The sequence below is a fragment of the Trichomycterus rosablanca genome, chromosome 16, assembly GCF_030014385.1.
Source record: "Trichomycterus rosablanca isolate fTriRos1 chromosome 16, fTriRos1.hap1, whole genome shotgun sequence".
In the NCBI taxonomy this organism is placed as follows: domain Eukaryota; kingdom Metazoa; phylum Chordata; class Actinopteri; order Siluriformes; family Trichomycteridae; genus Trichomycterus; species Trichomycterus rosablanca.
Window position 1 is genome coordinate 26,407,932 of NC_086003.1, and position 17,494 is coordinate 26,425,425.

The window sequence follows — 17,494 nt, forward strand, 5'->3', positions numbered from 1 at the left end:
TGTACCGGTGATTAAACGCGTTAAAGTGCTTTGTAACAGTGGAGCTAGTTGTGCTAGCACTTCATCTGAGCAAACAAATTATCTACATGAAGTAAATCTTCCGCTTTAATGTTATTTTATGTTCTGATCCAGAGCGGAGGAGAGGATTTCTGTTTAACACCTGATTCTGTTTACATAAGAACAATAAGAACAAGAGTAAGAGCTATTAGGAAAGGAGAGAAAGATCAGATGTGATAATAACATAACAGTACAAAACAAAACTACACTCATAGTGTCCCAATATATTTGAAACAATAAATTGCAACAGTCAATTCATATGTACACCGATCAGACATAAAATTAAAACCACCTCCTTGTTTCTACACTCACTGTCCATTTTATCAGCTCCACTTACCATATACAAGCACTTTGTAGTTCTACAATTACTAACTGTAGTCCATCTGTTTCTCTACATGCTTTGTTAGCCCACTTTCACCCTGTTCTTCAATGATCAGGACCCCCACAGGACCACCACAGAGCAGGTATTATTTAGGTGGTGGGTCATTTTCAGGACTGCAGTGACACTGACATGGTGGTGGTGTGTTAGTGTGTGTTGTGCTGGTATGAGTGGATCAGACACAGCAACGCTGCTGGAGTTTTTAAACACCGTGTCCACTCACTGTCCACTCTATTAGACACTCCTGCCTAGTTGGTCCACCTTGTAGATGTAAAGTCAGAGACGATCGCTCATCTATTGCTGCTGTTTAAGTCAGTCATCTTCTAGACCTTCATCAGTGGTCACAGGACGCTGCCCACAGGGCGCTGTTGGCTTTTTATTTTTGGTTGGTGGATTATTTTTATTCCAGCAGTGACAGTGAGGTGTTTTAAAACTCCATCAGCGCTGCTGTGTCTGATCCACTCATACCAGCACAACACACACTAACACACCACCACCATGTCAGTGTCACTGACTGCAGTGCTCAGACTGACCCACCACCCAAATAATACCTGCTCTGTGGGGGTCCTGAGAGAGTCCTGACCATTGAAGAACAGAGTGAAAGCAGGCTGAAAAAGCATGCAGAAAAACATATGGACTACAATCAGTATTTGTAGAACAACAAAGTGCTTCTATATGGTAAGTGGAGCTGATAAAATTGACAAGCAATAACCAAGTAATATTTGTGTTCTGTGTGTATTTTAATCCATCAGATTCTGTCATATCTTCAGAAAACCAATGATACGTTTGTGAAGGAACCTTTTCTGGCAAAAAATAAAGTTGCCTAATAATACAGGTACTTCAGAACTGTCGTCAACATTTGACCTCATGTGTTTACAGTCTTTGCTACTGAACTTTGCGTGTGACAAAACCTGTGGAACTTTAAAGTCCCCAGTTGGCGTATAATCCTGTAATGGATATTTTATTTTTGCCTCTCCAGCATGACTCACCCACTCAGAAGAAAGTAATTGCAGTTTTGAGCAATCTCATCTTCCCATGCTCTTCCATTTCTCACCCTAATCCCATTTCATCCTGTAATGAGAGGTCAGGCTTAAATCGGAGCTAAACGAGTGCCCGTCTGCCACCACAGACCAGGTGTTCCACTCCGTTCGGGCCTTTTTGCATAAAGCCGACCACAATCACCATCAAGAGCTCTTATAAAAGCCAATTAAAGATTTCCGCGGCTGACCTGCGGAGAGCGGTTTTCAGACCTCATGCTGGTCGGCTCAGACGCTGGGCGTCTCGTTTGATGCTGCGCGTTTGGCGGTGGGTGTGCTAATACCCAGCCGGCGTGGCGGAAAGGTCAGGAAGAAGAAGCCGTGTGATTGTGAAGGAGTTTAACACACAGAAAGAAAGATAATGTGAGTGCCGGAACAGAACGCGAGGGTTCGACCCTGATGACCTGATGGAACGAATGAATGAAATCATTTGGAAATCGTTATCACAAGCCGGACTAATAAAGCTCGTGCTCAGCCTTTTATCTGTCGAGTGTAAGCGCTGAATCTTTATCACGCTTCAGTCCTAATCCTCTCCAGCTTCTGTTCCCTTAGACGTTTTTAAACTCCATTAACCTTCTGAGATCGCCGGTGATGATAAGACGCATGGTGTAGTATTAATTATATGGTTGATGTCAGGTTTACAAGGTTTACGTACACTTGTAAGGGATACATATGTCATAACCGTAAAGATTTCTGTAATTTTTTTTTTTACCTGCATGATCTAAATTTTGAGTTCTCACTTAAATATAATGCGGTAAAACACACTAGCACACCAGAGCTGGGTTTATGAATACATCGTATCGAATCTCAGCTCTGCCATCCGGCTGGGCTGTGTGGCCACATGAACAACGATTGGCTGTTGTTCACTCAGGGTGGGATGAGCCAGACCAGGGTTCCTCATAACTGGTGCAATTACGACCTTTGCTGGCTGATTGATGGCGCCTGTGCAAAGTCGAGGAATAATGCTGATCAGGGTGTGGCTCTCCACGCACGAGGCTGAGCCGCATATGAACTCACCTCGTGCAGATGAAAAGATGCGGTCGGTACTGCACACGTGTCGGAGGGTGTGTGTGTCAGTTGCGAAGCTCCTCAGTCAGCAGTGGAGGGTTGTATCGGTAAAGGTGAAGCGTAACACAATCAGCGTGATTGGATACGACTAGATTAGGGGAGAAAATTGAGGGAAATCCTCCTATGCGATGCTGAGCGCTGTATGAGCCGCCTCATGCAGGTAAAAGAGGCAGTCGGCTAGAGGCAGAGTAATGCATAAAGTGTTTGATTTAGTTTAAAAAAAAAATTTTTTTAAACATTAAAGTTCATTTTACATTGTAGAAACAAGGTGCCGGCAGGCTGGGCGCCTACAAGAACAATGATTGGCTCATTCGCAGGCAGGGTGCTGGAGGGGATTCCTCATAACTGATGCAGTTACGACCTCAGCTGGCTGATTGAAGGCGCCTGCACAGGGGCGGGGAATAAAGGGATCCGGCAAAGCTGATCCACATATGAACTCGCCTCGGCTACTGCACGTGTCGGAGGGGTGTGTGTTAGTCACGGCCCTTCTCAGTCAGGAGTGGAGGTCAGCATCAGTAGAAAAGAAGTGAAATGCCATCAGGTAATTGGATATGACCAGATTGGGAGGAAAATTGGGGTAAAATTGCATAAAAAAAAGAAACAAAGTGAAACAAAGGTCGCTGGTTGGCCGCTCAGGTGGCGCATTGGTAAAAACACACGCTGGAACCAGAGCTGGGATCTCGAATACATTGTATCGAATCTCAGCTCTGCCTGCCGGCTAAGGCTGAGCAGCCACATGAACAACGATTGGCCAGTTGTTCAGATATGGGCGGGACTGAGCCGGATGGTGTCTCCCTCTTATGACAATTGTGCAATTACGACCTCTGCTGGCTGATTGATGGCGCCTGCACGGAGATGAGAAAAGAGTGCTCTCAGGGTGTGTCTCTCCGTACACAGTGCTAAGATGCACTGCACTTGTCAAAGTGTAGGTGATAAGATGCATACGGCATGCTGCCCACGTGTCGGAGGGGGCGTGGGTTAGCTTTGTTCTCCTCAATCAGAGCGGGGATCGGCATTGGTGGAGAGGAAGCATGATGCAATCGGGCAATTGGACGCGCTGAAAAGGGAGAAAAAGGGGAGAAAAATGCATTTAAAAAAAAGAAGGTTGCTGGTTCAAGCCTCACCACAGCCAGGTTGCTACTGTTGGTCCCTTGAGCAAGGCCCTTAATCCTCAATTGTTCAGACTGTATACTGTCGCAGTATTGTAAGTCACTTTGGATAAAGGCATCTGATTACTGCTGAAAATGTAAAGTGATCAATGAACTTGTGATTGCATTTTAAACCTCTGCAGGTTCTGACAAAACTTGCTAAATTCTTTAGATAATATAAAGATTTTTTAAATAAATTTCTTTATTTTCTTTTGCCTTCCAGCAGCGCCAGGTTTTGCAGCGCATTGTTACCTCTTTTCCAAATTCATCCTTTGTTCTCTCTATTCAAGTCACCGGATAAAAGGAGAGTCACAATAGAACAATGCCATTGTGCAACAGAAGCCGGTAAATTGTGCGGCCTGTCGGCGCGTCACAAGTCACAAGTGAACGTTGACATACGTATTAATTTCCTATTCATGTCTTTTAATCCAAGACGGGAGGGAGATTAAAATCTGCAAAAACAGCGTTGTGAGGGCTGATAAAACACTGCACGAACGGAGCCCTGATTGATTTTGGCTGGATGAATGTGACTCAGGTAGAAAAGGCTGCTGGGAAAGCTACTCATCACAGCGGCACTACTGAAGAGTCCTGAGCTCCTTGTTGTCGAGTAGAGAAATGAGTCCAGATAAGGGCGCAGGGTAACTGTTCTCGCCGGAGGGTGTATTAACCAAATGGATTTTGATCAGCGCATCAAGCCATAAGCATAAAATAATTGGATTCATGATTAATGAAACTTGCCCGGGTAGTGATGAATTGATGATTTTTAATGCACATGTAAAGCACATGTGAAGGGTTTGGAGTGGGCGCTCAGTTGAAGCAGCAGTCTGATATGCTGTGCCACCACAGACCCGGGTCAGAAGTTCCAGACTCAAACTGACTGTGTCCGGACAGGCAGTATTTGCATTGCTGCCACAACAGCGACTCCTGCTGTCCTACATTGATGTAAATCAGTGGTGGGCAAACTACGGCCCGCGGGCCACATACGACACATTAGGCTGTTTAATCCGGCCCGTGAGGTATTTACAAAGTTGTCCTAAAGACCGCATTAATTTCCCCCTTTTATTTGCAATACTCTGTGTTTCAGTTGCTTCCACTAGATGGCGCAATCCAAACACTACCGACCTTTGCTATAGCGTCTACACACAGATATTAATTTTTTTCATTTGCAATAATAAAGGTAGGCTGGCCTGGCCCGTCTATCAAATTTTAAAACCCGGTGTGGCCCTTGAGTCAAAAGGTTGGTCCACCCCTGATGTAAATGATCTGTAATGTCAGTCACACATATAGAATGTAAGTTGATTTGATCACAAATATTTATTCATTCACTGTCTGTTTACCACCGCTTTATCCTGGTCAGGGTCACTGCGGGTCTGATTCATTGTGCAAAAGGCAGAAAACACCCCGAACGGGGTGCCAGTTCATCTCGAGACACACAAACCTTCACACCTAGGGCAATTTCTAGTAGCACCAAATGACCTGACCGCACATCTTTGGATTTGTGGGAGAAACTGGAGCACCCAAAGTAAACCCACACGGTCACAGGGATAACAAGCTAACTCCGGTGCCCAGGTGGCACAGCGGGATATTCTGCTAGCACACCAGCGCCAAGATTCTGAACTCCTCGGTTTGAAACTCAGCTTTGCCACTGGTTGGCGGCAGTGCCTGCAGCAGACACGGTTCTGCTGGGGCGGGATGCCCGGACTATTTGGGTGGGGTCTTCAAACGATGTGTAAGGACCCTGATTAGCAGATAGAGAGGCGCCTGTGTAGAGTGCATAGGTGAAAAATTGTTCAGCTAAGGGCTGCACGTGGGTCGGAGGAGGCGTGAGCAGATATATACCCACCTCGACTGCAATCAGGGATCCCCCAGCAGCGGAGGACAAATTGACTACACTAAATTGGGAGAAAATGCATAAATACAAAAATAAAACAAGCAAACTGCACAAAGAAAGGACCCTAGACGCCTGACCGGGGAATCAAACCCAGGTCCTTCTTGATGTGAGGCGACAGCACTACCCACTGCGCCACCATGGCATCATACAAGAACAGGCATAATAGATTTTGTTTTGAATTCTAGCTAGTTTTAATCTTGGTAGTGCCACTAGCCTGTGAGGAACGTAACAGACGTTATCTGGTCAGAGGGGGTCCTATGGGGGTCTTTTTACACCCATAAATGGGCTACAGGGGAGTGAATGGTTTATAGTAGGAGTGGTTTATAAATTAATCAATGAATACGTTAGGTGACCAGAATAATAAATGCTCAGTGAGTGTGAAGTGGGAGTCTTGGAGTGGATTACGTAGCCTTGTATTAGAGAGGGTCGTATAAATGAGAGAATTACACGCTGAATAACTTCTGTATACTTTACTACATGATCTTCATCACATCACAAGCATGAGAATGAATAAAACACTCTCAGTTAAGCTACATTTTGACTCGATCACGTATTTAAGCTGGAAGAGTCGTACCATAATTAAGAGTGTTTTTGTCTTTTTGTGTTTATTATTTTTTCTCCTTTTCTTTGTAACCTCTACAGGCTTCATGGACTCGACCCGAGAAACACAAGGTATAGGTACCAGACATGTAGCTAGATTAGATTAGATACTAATTCTAGCCGTTACTAAAGCAGAATATTAACACTGGACCGTATATAGAGAAATACCACAGACCCATATATAGAGAAACCCTTCACACCTCTTTGCTAACGAAATAGCCCCCTCTGTAACCGAGTCATTTTCTTTCTCATATAGGCCACCTTGCCGTTTATATCCTTAGATAGCTTTTATCTGCAGACGTGGTGGAGTGGGCTGTGCAATCATAGATTTCTATTCTGTAAAAGACTTTCCAGTAAGAATCCACTTATTGTTGGTATGAGAAAAACCAAAAATAGTTTGGCCACAAATAAAACTCGGACCTTTTTGTTTTAATGTGGTCAGTCATATTCTTACAGATACAGAAAATTAAATACGCTTGTATTTACACATGTATGTCATGTCAGTCTTGGACTTTTGTTTATGTAACTGAATGTGCAGCACGGTGGCTCGCAGGGTAGCACTGTCACTTCACAGCAGAAAGGTCCTGGGTTCGATTCCCAGGTGGAGCCGTCTGGGTCCTTTCTGTGTGGATTTCTCCCCGTGTTTGTGTGGGTTTCCTCTGGAAGCGCCGGTTTCCTCCCACAGTCCAAAAACGTACAGTCAGGTTAACTGAAGATACTAAAATTGGCCTTAGATGTGTGTGTGTGTTTGTGTGTGTGTGTGTTTGCCCTGCGATGGACTGGCGCCCTGTCCAGGGTGTTTCTGTGAGCCGCCTTGCACCCGTTGAGATGTTTCCAAACCTGAAAGTCATTTAGTGTCCTCTGATTACAGGATGAAATTATTAGATTGTATTTCTGCACATTTATGCTTTGTGTGTGTCATTAATTAAGCGATGAATTCTCATTAAATCAGCTGCAAGATAGACAGACAGATAGTTAAACGGATGGATGGATAGATAAATAGACAGACAGACAGATAGTTGGATGGATGGATGGATGGATGGAGGGATAGACAGACAGACGGATGGATGGATGCATAGATCAACAGATAGTTAGATGGATAGACAGACAGTTAGATGGATGGATGGATAGACAGACAGACAGACAGATAGTTAGATGGATGGATGGATAGACAGACAGACAGATGGATGGATGGATAGACAGACAGATAGTTGGATGGACGGACGGACGGACAGACAGACAGATAGTTAAATGGATGGATGGATAGACAGACAGATAGTTAGATGGATGGATGGATAGACAGACAGTTAGATGGATGGATGGATAGACAGACAGACAGATAGTTAGATGGATGGATGGATAGACAGACAGACAGATAGTTAGATGGATGGATGGATAGACAGACAGATAGTTGGATGGACGGACGAACAGACAGACAGATAGTTAAATGGATGGATGGATAGACAGACAGATAGTTAGATGGATGGATGGATAGACAGACAGTTAGATGGATGGATGGATGGATAGACAGACAGACAGATAGTTAGATGGATGGATGGATAGACAGACAGTTAGATGGATGGATGGATGGATAGACAGACAGACAGATAGTTAGATGGATGGATGGATGGATGGATGGATACTTTAAACCTGAAGGAAATTAAAGACCACTAATCACATGTGCAATTTTTTACACAGCTAAAGTGATTTCATTCTGTAAGTTTGGTGGGCTCAGTGGGGAAAAAAGCCCAATACCTTAAAAATCAGGATAACTCAAGTGCCTTGGCTGGATGATAACTCATCCAGCCAAGTTTATTGCAAGATTTTGCTTGATAAGTTGATTCTTAGATCATGGCTGGAAAATACTGGCAATTTTTCTTGCTCCACCAACATCAGTCTAGCTACATTTCCAAACTTTATCACTCTACCATGAAGGAGGATCTAGTATCACTAGTTCACACAGTAACGCCCATAACCAACACTGTAGAAGATAGTGCTACACTTACTACACTTTATCGATTCTAAACAACGAACGCTAGTTTGGTGCTGGAAACCGAAGCATTCCACTCTGCATCGCTGCTCACTGGCTGGTTTTAAATATTCATGTGTTTGTGAAGAGGTGATAATGAGTGAGTCAGATGCATATGGATTGTGTGGGAAGGCATCTGAACACGATCTGCACCAGATGAAAAGCTGCAATTACACAAGTGCCCACGTATTCCTGCTCGCCTCGATCAAAAGGAACACGCCTTCCTAATGCGGGCATTTATCGCTCATGTAAAATGTAAAAAAGTTTATGTCAGCGCTGACGGACGTCGTCACACTTTTTAAGGCTAATTAGTAAGAAGTTCAGGCACACGCCCTGCCCCCAGTGTTTCTGTGTGGTGACAGAATCAAACCCAGACCGACCAGTTTTGTAGACATAATTAAATCATTCAGGCCTCGTTCATATCATTCAATACTTTTTTTCATATCAGTTTTGTTTCAAGTGCAGGACTGTCTGTTAGTCACGTTATTTTCAGCCAGCGGCCGCATGAGCCGGTTTCACCACTTTATTCCTCAGATGCGGTATGAGTGTCACCGCATGCACCACTCGCTCTCCGCAGAGAAAAATGGAAAATAGTCCTGAACAGAGACGTCCTTTTCAATCCACATGAAGATTTCGAGAATGAATGCTGTTTTTATTCCCGCTTATCGGCCGCAGTTTTTATGAGAAAGTGTCTGGGCAAAATGATGCCTTCTTTACTCTGGCACACGTACGGAAATGCACACAGAGCATGATTGCGTTTTGTCGCCATGCTTCTTTTTTTTGATTTGATTTGATTTGATGACAGGTGAGAAAACAGACACACAGTCTGAGAGTAGGAGCAGGTATTATTTAGGTGGTGGATCATTCCCAGCACTGCAGTGACACTGACATGGTGGTGGTGTGTTAGTGTGTGTTGTGCTGGTATGAGTGGATCAGACACAGCAGCGCTGCTGGAGTTTTTAAACACCGTGTCTACTCACTGTCCACTCTATTAGACACTCCTACCTAGTTGGTCCACCTTGTAGATGTAAAGTCAGAGACGATCGCTCATCTATTGCTGCTGTTTGAGTTGGTCATCTTCTAGACCTATTCTCAGTCCAGCAGTGACAGTGAGGTGTTTTAAAACTCCAGCAGCGCAGCTGTGTCTGACACACCACCACCATGTCAGTGTCACTGCAGTGCTGAGAATGATCCACCACCTAAATAATACCTGCTCTGTGGTGGTCCTGGGACCATTGAAGAACAGCATGAAAGGAGGCTAACAAAGCATGCAGAGAAACAGATGGACTACAGTCAGTAATTGTAGATAAAATCGACAGTGAGTGTAGAAACAAGGAGGTGATTTTAATGCACTAAAAGGGAGCACTGGTTGCTACTGGAGCACTGCTGGTGCAGAACTAAGCACTGGAACACAAATGAAGCATAAAACACAGAGAAAAAGGCGAGAACAAAGTGAGCATCCTGACAAAACAAAGCCTATCCCTCATGTAAACAGACAGACGTGCGCCAGCTAGTGGACAGCTACTGAACTACTGGTCTCTGTACTCTTCTCGGACTGGACATTTGGTTTTCCAGATTTTGTCCATTAAATCTGATATCCGTTCAATCTTGGTTCCACTGTATATGTTTCTCAGTCCTCTGATTGTTAGAACATAGAAACACGGTGTAGTGTGGTGATTTTAACATAGTACAAGACGGTGCAAATGCAGGTCAGTGCTCGCCGCTGTGCAGAGAAAGGCGGCACACGCGACGACTCCACGCGCTAACAAGTTTCTGAATGCGAAGAACCGCCCCGATGAAACCCGCCGCCCGTCTCCGCCGCCGTGACAGAGCCGCGCCGCCTTAAATGAAGTCTGGGAAATTGATTGAATTTCCTGGCGGCGTTCGGTCCCATCCCGCTCCGCAGTTAAATTTCTCACTGACTACAGAGCAGGCGTTTTATAAATGAAGTGCCACTGCGAATTTCTGAGACGTCTTATTCAGGCTCTAACTTCCTCTCCTACCCCCCCTGTGCACAGCCTCTCTCGCACATCAAAGAAATAAAAAAGCTAATACTGGTGATTCACAAGGACCTGACAGTTTACATTCATAATGAATAATTAAAATCCCGCTGTAAAACCTTGAATCTCTGGAGGTGGTGGTGGTGGTGGTAAAAGGGGGGGGGGGATAGAAATGAAATAGAAAATTAATACGAATCACTCCACCTTGTCGCTTAGTTCCTGTATGGAATTAACATTCCACCGTGCTCTGTGGCATGTATATAAATTCCACTCAGGCCCAATATGAGGGGATTCAGACTTAATTAAGACATTTATTTTAATATTTTTAATCATCGGTCAGGGTGGCTGAAACACTGGACACAAGGCAATAATACACCAGACACACACACACAAGACAGAGGGCTCCACAGACACATACTCACTTCATCACTTATAACCAGTTCACTTTCTGGATGATATAAGTGGTGGGAGGAAATTAAAGGACACCCTGTATGACTGATGTAAAACTCAGTCCCAAAGACTGCTCACTATAGGCCAATGCATGCAAAGCATACACCAAGAGCCTACACTACAAAGATTCTACACTGAGCAGCGATAACATTAAAACCACCTCCTTGTTTCTACACTCACTGTCCATTTTATCAGCTCCACTTACCATATAGAAGCACTTTGTAGTTCTACAATTACTGATTGTAGTCCATCTGTTTCTCTGCATGCTTTGTTAGCCCCCTTTCATGCTGTTCTTTAATGGTCAGGACCCCCACAGGACCACCACAGAGCAGGTATTATTTAGGTGGGGGATCATTCTCAGCACTGCAGTGACACTGACATGGTGGTGGTGTGTTAGTGTGTGTTGTGCTGGTATGAGTGGATCAGACACAGCAGCACTGATGAAGTTTTTAAACACCTCACTGTCATTGCTGGACTGAGAATAGTCCACAATCCAAAAACATCCAGCCAACAGCGCCCCATGGGCAGCATCCTGTGACCTCTGATGAAGGTCTAGAAGATGACCAACTCAAACAGCAGCAATAGATGAGCGATCATCTCTGACTTTACATCTACAAGGTGGACCAACTAGGTAGGAGTGTCTAATAGAGTGGACAGCGAGTGGCTACAGTGTTTAAAAACTCCAGCAGCGCTGCTGTGTCTGATCCACTCATACCAGCACAACACACACTAACACACCACCACCATGTCAGTGTCACTGCAGTGCTGAGAATGATCCCCCACCTAAATAATACCTGCTCTGTGGTGGTCCTGTGGGGGTCCTGACCATTAAAGAACAGCATGAAAGGGGGCTAACAAAGCATGCAGAGAAACAGATGGACTACAGTCAGTAGTTGTAAAACTACAAAGTGCTTCTATATGGTAAGTGGAGCTGATAAAATGGACAGTGAGTGTAGAAACAAGGAGGTGGTTTTAATGTTATGGCTGATCAGTGTAAATGCTTGACCCATACACTAAAAAGATCCTATATTCTTATTATTATTTTTCTTTCTTTTTTTGATGGACTCTCAGGGTCTGTCTGAAAATCTAGTGAGCTGCCAGCTGCCCACTGCCTAAGTAGAGAGGATTCTAACTGACATCAAACTTTAGAAGGCAGATTATTTATATGCTCTTAATACTGAGTATTTAGTGATTACACATTGGCTGGCCCCGCCCACCGCTGCAGTTTTAGCTTACTAAACTAACACAGTTAGCTTCAGGCCTTTCAAACCAGTGGATAGCATGCCAGCTAACATCTCCCTCCGTGTACAACAACGATTGGCTGTTGTTCAGGGTTAGAGGGTAAGAAAGTCGGATCATAGGTCCTCATAACTGGTGCGACTGCGGCCCCTGCTGGCTGACTGATGGCGCCTGCACAGGGCTGAGGGATAATGCTGATGGGGGTGTGGCCCTTTGTACACAGTGCCCGTCAAGTGTATGAACTCGACTCGTGCAGGTGAAAACTGCAGTCTGTACTGACTGTACGTGCCGGAGGGGGCGTATGTCAGTTGAGAGGCGTCCTCTGTCAGCGGTGAAGGGTCGAATCACGCATTCAGGGTAATTGGACATGACTAGATTGGGGGGGAGGGGGAATTGGGAAAAAAATTATCACAAAAAAAACCAAAATTAATAAATATGCAAATAAATTGCACTTTGAATGAATGAAATGAAAAATGAATGAGAATTACATTTGAAATAACTCAGCTCGCTACTCAGTTTCTGTTCATCATATTACGCACTGGATGCTGGGATTGCCTTCACCGCTAAGGAAGCACTCGATGCTCCCTCATTATTCAGTCAGATTATCGCTCAGAATAAGGCGTCTCAGTAGGCAGCATTTTAAGGTATCTAAGAATTTAGACATGCCCTCTTCTCGGGAGCGTTGGATGACGTAAAATGCATCCATATAGAGAGATCACTGGGTTTTCAGACAGACCCTTGTTGTTGGTTTCGTCTCTAATTGGTCACTATTCTCCTCATTAGCGCTCAGCAGTACGCCTCGTGTCAGAAATGTCTCACGAGCTTCATCAGTCTGCTCACTAAACCCGAGCCCGAGTTTAGTTTTATTCAGATTTATTTCCTCAGACGCTGCTCGTTCAGAGCGAATGTTGCGTGACTGATTAGCGCCGTGGCACGTGATGAGCGTGGCCGATAGCCTCATGGAGAAAAACGGAGAAGCGGCGCGTGATTATTGGTTGAGTAACAGGCTGTCATCTGGCATGACTAATAAATCTGCATCCAATAATAAAAGGCTAAGTTGACTGATTAGCAAAGGTCACGCCGTGCCAGTCAGATGCACTCGGTCAATTAATTAGCGGATACGAGCTGATCTGAGAGAGCTGCGTTTATGTGAGAATTTCCTCCAGAAGCTGCAGTGTTGAGATGTACAGGACGGATGAACGTGCAGAGTGCTTCTTAGATAAAATACATTCAGTCATTGATTATGCTGAAGAGTAAAATGTTGATTTGTTGGGAATCTGAATGTCGTTAAGGGTTTTTGGTATTCGGAAAGTGGCGCCCAGGTTGGGGTGGTGCACAGGGATATTTCGCTAACACACCAGAGCTGGGATTCTGAATTCTGAAGGTTCAAATCTCAGCACTGCTACCGGTCGGCTGGGTGCAATTGACGGTACCTGCAGCAGACAAATATCCACTAAAGTCTGCTGGGTGGGAAAAGACTGGACTAAAAAGGGGACGGGGTCTTTGATGCTGTGTAAGGACCCTGGTTAGTAGCCCGAGGCACTTGTACAAAGAATTTAGGAGCATGGCGATTGGTGCATGACTCTACGTGTGCAAGACTGGCCTCACATGCTAATCCATTGAAGCGCAGGTGAATAAGAAGACTAGGCGTGTGTCAGGCTAAAATACCGTCCTCGGACGCCACTGGGGTCTCCAGCAGCGGAAGAGGAATTGGCTATGATAAAATTGGGAAAAAAGGATAAAAATGCATAAATAAAATAGCAAAAAACAGTAATGTTTGCGGCTGCTGGGTCTTGTGCGAAAGTTCCCACAGTCCTGGTCAAATTCCATGCTTTGTTACTATAATACTATAAAATGTCAAAATCATACACAGGATGTACACTCACCTTGTAATACGTGCACACATTGATTTAACGATGTAATAAGCTACACGTACAGTACAGATAAACACTGTGGGTATACAATTACTAACCGTAGGTCATGATATGGAGTGGACAAATGTTATGATACCCCTTCTAGTTTCTGAATGTATGTGTTTGAGCCACAACAATTGCTAACAGGTGTAATAAATCAGTTATACAAGGTAATGATACGCTTCCAACTTTGCAGCAACAGTATAGGGAAGGCCCCTTGTGCACAAAGCATGATCCATGAAGACATGAAGAAAAGCTCAGTTTAAAGAAACTCTAGTTCGGAATGAATTGGAACATCGACTGAGCCCAGCCATAAACATGCTCCTATGACTGAATGGGCACAAATTCTCACAGACATACTTCAAAGTCTTGTGAGTTCGCGTGTCTCATTATTTTTAATTTGCATTCAAATAGGAATGGTTTCAGTCCCTGACACACAATTCTAGGTGGAAGTTGAACAAAGTGTGCCCAGTTTCCTTGGTAGTTTGTGTTTGCACTAGTCGTCTAAGGAAGGGAAGCGGGGCTGGATGGGGATTTACCTCCTTGCCGCAGTAACAGGACTCGTATTGTCAGTCTGTTTGAGGCACATTTGTGAGCTGCAGTAGTGTGGGCCTCCGTATGTGCCGAGACTCTCAGAGATCATCAAAGTGCGTCGGGAAAGTAAGCAGATCCAAACCGGGTACCAAGAGGGAACCCCAAAAAGTTATCAAGCTGGAAAAGTTGTGTCTAAGTGTGTGTGTGTGTGTGCGTGTGTGTGTGTGTGTGGGGGGGGGGGGGGGGGGGGGGGGGTCTATCTGTCTATCTATCTGTCTGTCTGCCAGGCTATCTATTCGTCTGTCCATCCATCTGTCTGTCTGTTTGTCTATCTATCCGTCTGTCTATTTATTCATCTCTGTCTATTTATCTGTCTGTCTGTCTGTCTGTCTATCTATCCATCCATCTGTATCCATATGTCTATCTACCTACCTACCTGTCTGTCTGTCTATTTATCTACCTTTCTGTCTGTCTGTCTATCCGTTTGTCTATCTATCTGTCTGTCTGTCTGTCTAGCATATCTATCAGTCTGTCTGTCTGCCTTCTGTCTGTCTATCAATCTATTTGTCTGTCTGTCGATCTATATACAGTATATATATATCATATCTGTCTTTCTATTTATCTGTATATGTCTGTCTGTTTATCAGTCTGTCTGTATGTCTCTCTATCTGTCTGCATATGTGTATGTCTGTATATCTGTCATATCTATCAGTCTGTCTGTTGATCTGTGTATATATTATATCTATCTGTCTATTTATCTGTATCTGTCTGTGTATCAATCTGTCTGTCTTTCTATCTGTCTGTATACGTGTAAGTCTGTCTGTCTATCATATCTATCAATCTGTCTGTCTGTCTGCTTTCTGTCTGTCTATCAGTCTGTCTGTCTGTATGTCTATCTATATATCATATCTGTCTATCTGTCTGTATATCTGTCTGTCTGTCTGTATGTCTATCTGTCTGTATGTCTATCTATCTAGAGTGCTAACACACGTCATTAACTAATTGCAGCTCCTTTATGTTTTAGGCATGTTCTTACCTTTACAGAATCAGTGATATTTTATTAGACTATAATTTTGATCTCTCTATTTTTACAGAGTTTGGACAGTAACGTGGTGGTGCGCAGCGATGCCCGGATCTCCTCACTGACTCTGAAGCATGTGCAGTTCACGTACGCCGGCCAGTACCTCTGCACCGCACGCAACCCCATCGGACAGGATATTCAGAGCATGTACCTGGAAGTACGCTGTAAGAAACCCAGTCATGTCCTTCAGTCTCTTTCCTCCAGACAGTCTTTCTTTTCAAGCTGTTAAAGGGAACAAAGCTATCACAAAGCTGGAATATATTACAGAATATATTCATATATATATATATATATATATATATATATATATTCTGTCATTCAGAAAGACTTTCTATTAAAGGTCAGTGCATAACATTGCATAACCTGGTATAAAGAGCACAAAACCTGGACCCTGGAGCTATTTTAAAAGTATTATGGTTGTTAAGTTTGACTTTATGTGGGTATATTTACTTAATCTGGATGGACTGGGGATAGCACGGTGGCTCTATGGGTACCACTGTTGCCTCCTGGGTTTGATTCCTAGGTGGAGCGGAGTGGGTCCTTCATGTGTGGTACTGGACTAGTAATCATAAGGTTGCATAAGCCCCACCATCACATTTACATTTTTGTCATTTAGCAGTCGCTTTAGATAAAAGTGTCTGCTACATTTACATTTTCAGCATTAAGCAGACACTTTTATCCAAAGTGACTTACAGTTGTGATATTATACAATCTAAGCAATTGAGGGTTAAGGGCCTTGCTCAAGGGCCCAACAGTGGCAACCTGGTGGTAGTGGTGGGGATTGAACCAGAGATCTTCTGATTAGTAGTCCAGTCCACCTTAACCACTAGACTACAGCTACAGCTGGCCATTTAAGCAAAGCCTGTAATCCTCTATTACTTAGATTGTATTTAGTGATAATTGTAAGTTGCTTTGGACAAAAATGTAATGTAAGTTTGCATGTTCTCCCTGTGTGTGTGTGGGTTTCCTCCAAACTGGGAGGTCCAGTTTCCTCAAACAATCCAAAGACATGCAGTCAGGTTAACTGGAGATACTAAATTGCCATAAGTGTGAATGTGTGTGTGTGTGTGTTTGCCCTGTGATGGCGACCTGTCCAGGGTGTTTCCTACCTTTCACCATGACACTGAATAGGATAAAGCAGTAAGGCAGTTGTAGCTTAGTGGTTAAGGTACTGAATTAGTAACTGAAAGGTTGCTGGTTCAAGCCCCACCACTGCCAGGGAGAACATGCAAACTTGCATTATGTTTATGTATTATGTTTTAAGTCAATTTACAATTATCATTGAATACAATCTGAGCAACAGAGGATTGAGGGCCTTGCTCAGGGACCCAACAGTGGCAACTTGGTGGTGGCGGGGCTTGAACCGGCAACCTTCTGTTTACTAGTCCAGTACCTTAACCACTGAGCTAACCCCACAGTGGCAACTAGGTGATGGGCAGCTGTAGCTGTAGTCAAGCGTTTAAGGTGGACTGGATCACTAATCGCAAGGTCTCTGGTTCAATCCCCACCACCTTGAGCAAGGCCCTTAACCCTTGATTGCTTAGACAATATACACCGATCAACCATAACATTAAAACCACCTCCTCACTGTCCATTTTATCAGCTCCACTTACCATAAAGAAGCACTTTGTAGTTCTACAATTACTGACTGTAGTACATCTGTTTCTCTACATATCTTTTTAACCTTTTTTCACCCTGTTCTTCAATGGTCAGGACCCCCACAGGACCACCACAGAGCAGGTATCATTTGGGTAGTGGATCATTCTCAGCACTGCAGTGACACTGACATGGTGGTGGTGTGTTAGTGTGTGTTGTGCTAGTATGAGTGGATCAGACACAGCAGCGCTGCTGCAGTTTTTAAATACCGTGTCCACTCACTGTCCACTCTATTAGACACTTCTACCTAGTTAGTCCACCTTGTAGATGTAAAATCATAGATGATTGCTCATCTGTTGCTGCTGTTTGAGTTGGTCATCTTCTAGACCTTCATCAGTCCTTCATGCCTACGGGGCGCTGTTGGCTGGATATATTTTTGGTTGGTGGACCATTCTCAGTCCAGCAGTGACAG

The 17,494-nt window shown here is 44.1% G+C and overlaps 1 protein-coding gene across 4 annotated transcripts in view; it reads left to right on the top strand.

Annotated features, from left to right (window-relative positions):
* Positions 1-17,494, top strand: part of ncam1a (neural cell adhesion molecule 1a) — a 388,457-nt gene that overhangs the window by 291,648 nt on the left and 79,315 nt on the right. For 3 of the 4 annotated variants that reach the window (XM_063012022.1, XM_063012023.1, XM_063012024.1), the window contains exon 9: positions 15,440-15,590. In XM_063012022.1, the coding sequence (XP_062868092.1) occupies positions 15,440-15,590 (151 nt within the window). Of the gene's footprint in view, positions 1-6,222; positions 6,253-15,439; positions 15,591-17,494 lie in introns of all 4 variants that reach the window. The other variant, XM_063012025.1, reaches the window with a different exon arrangement.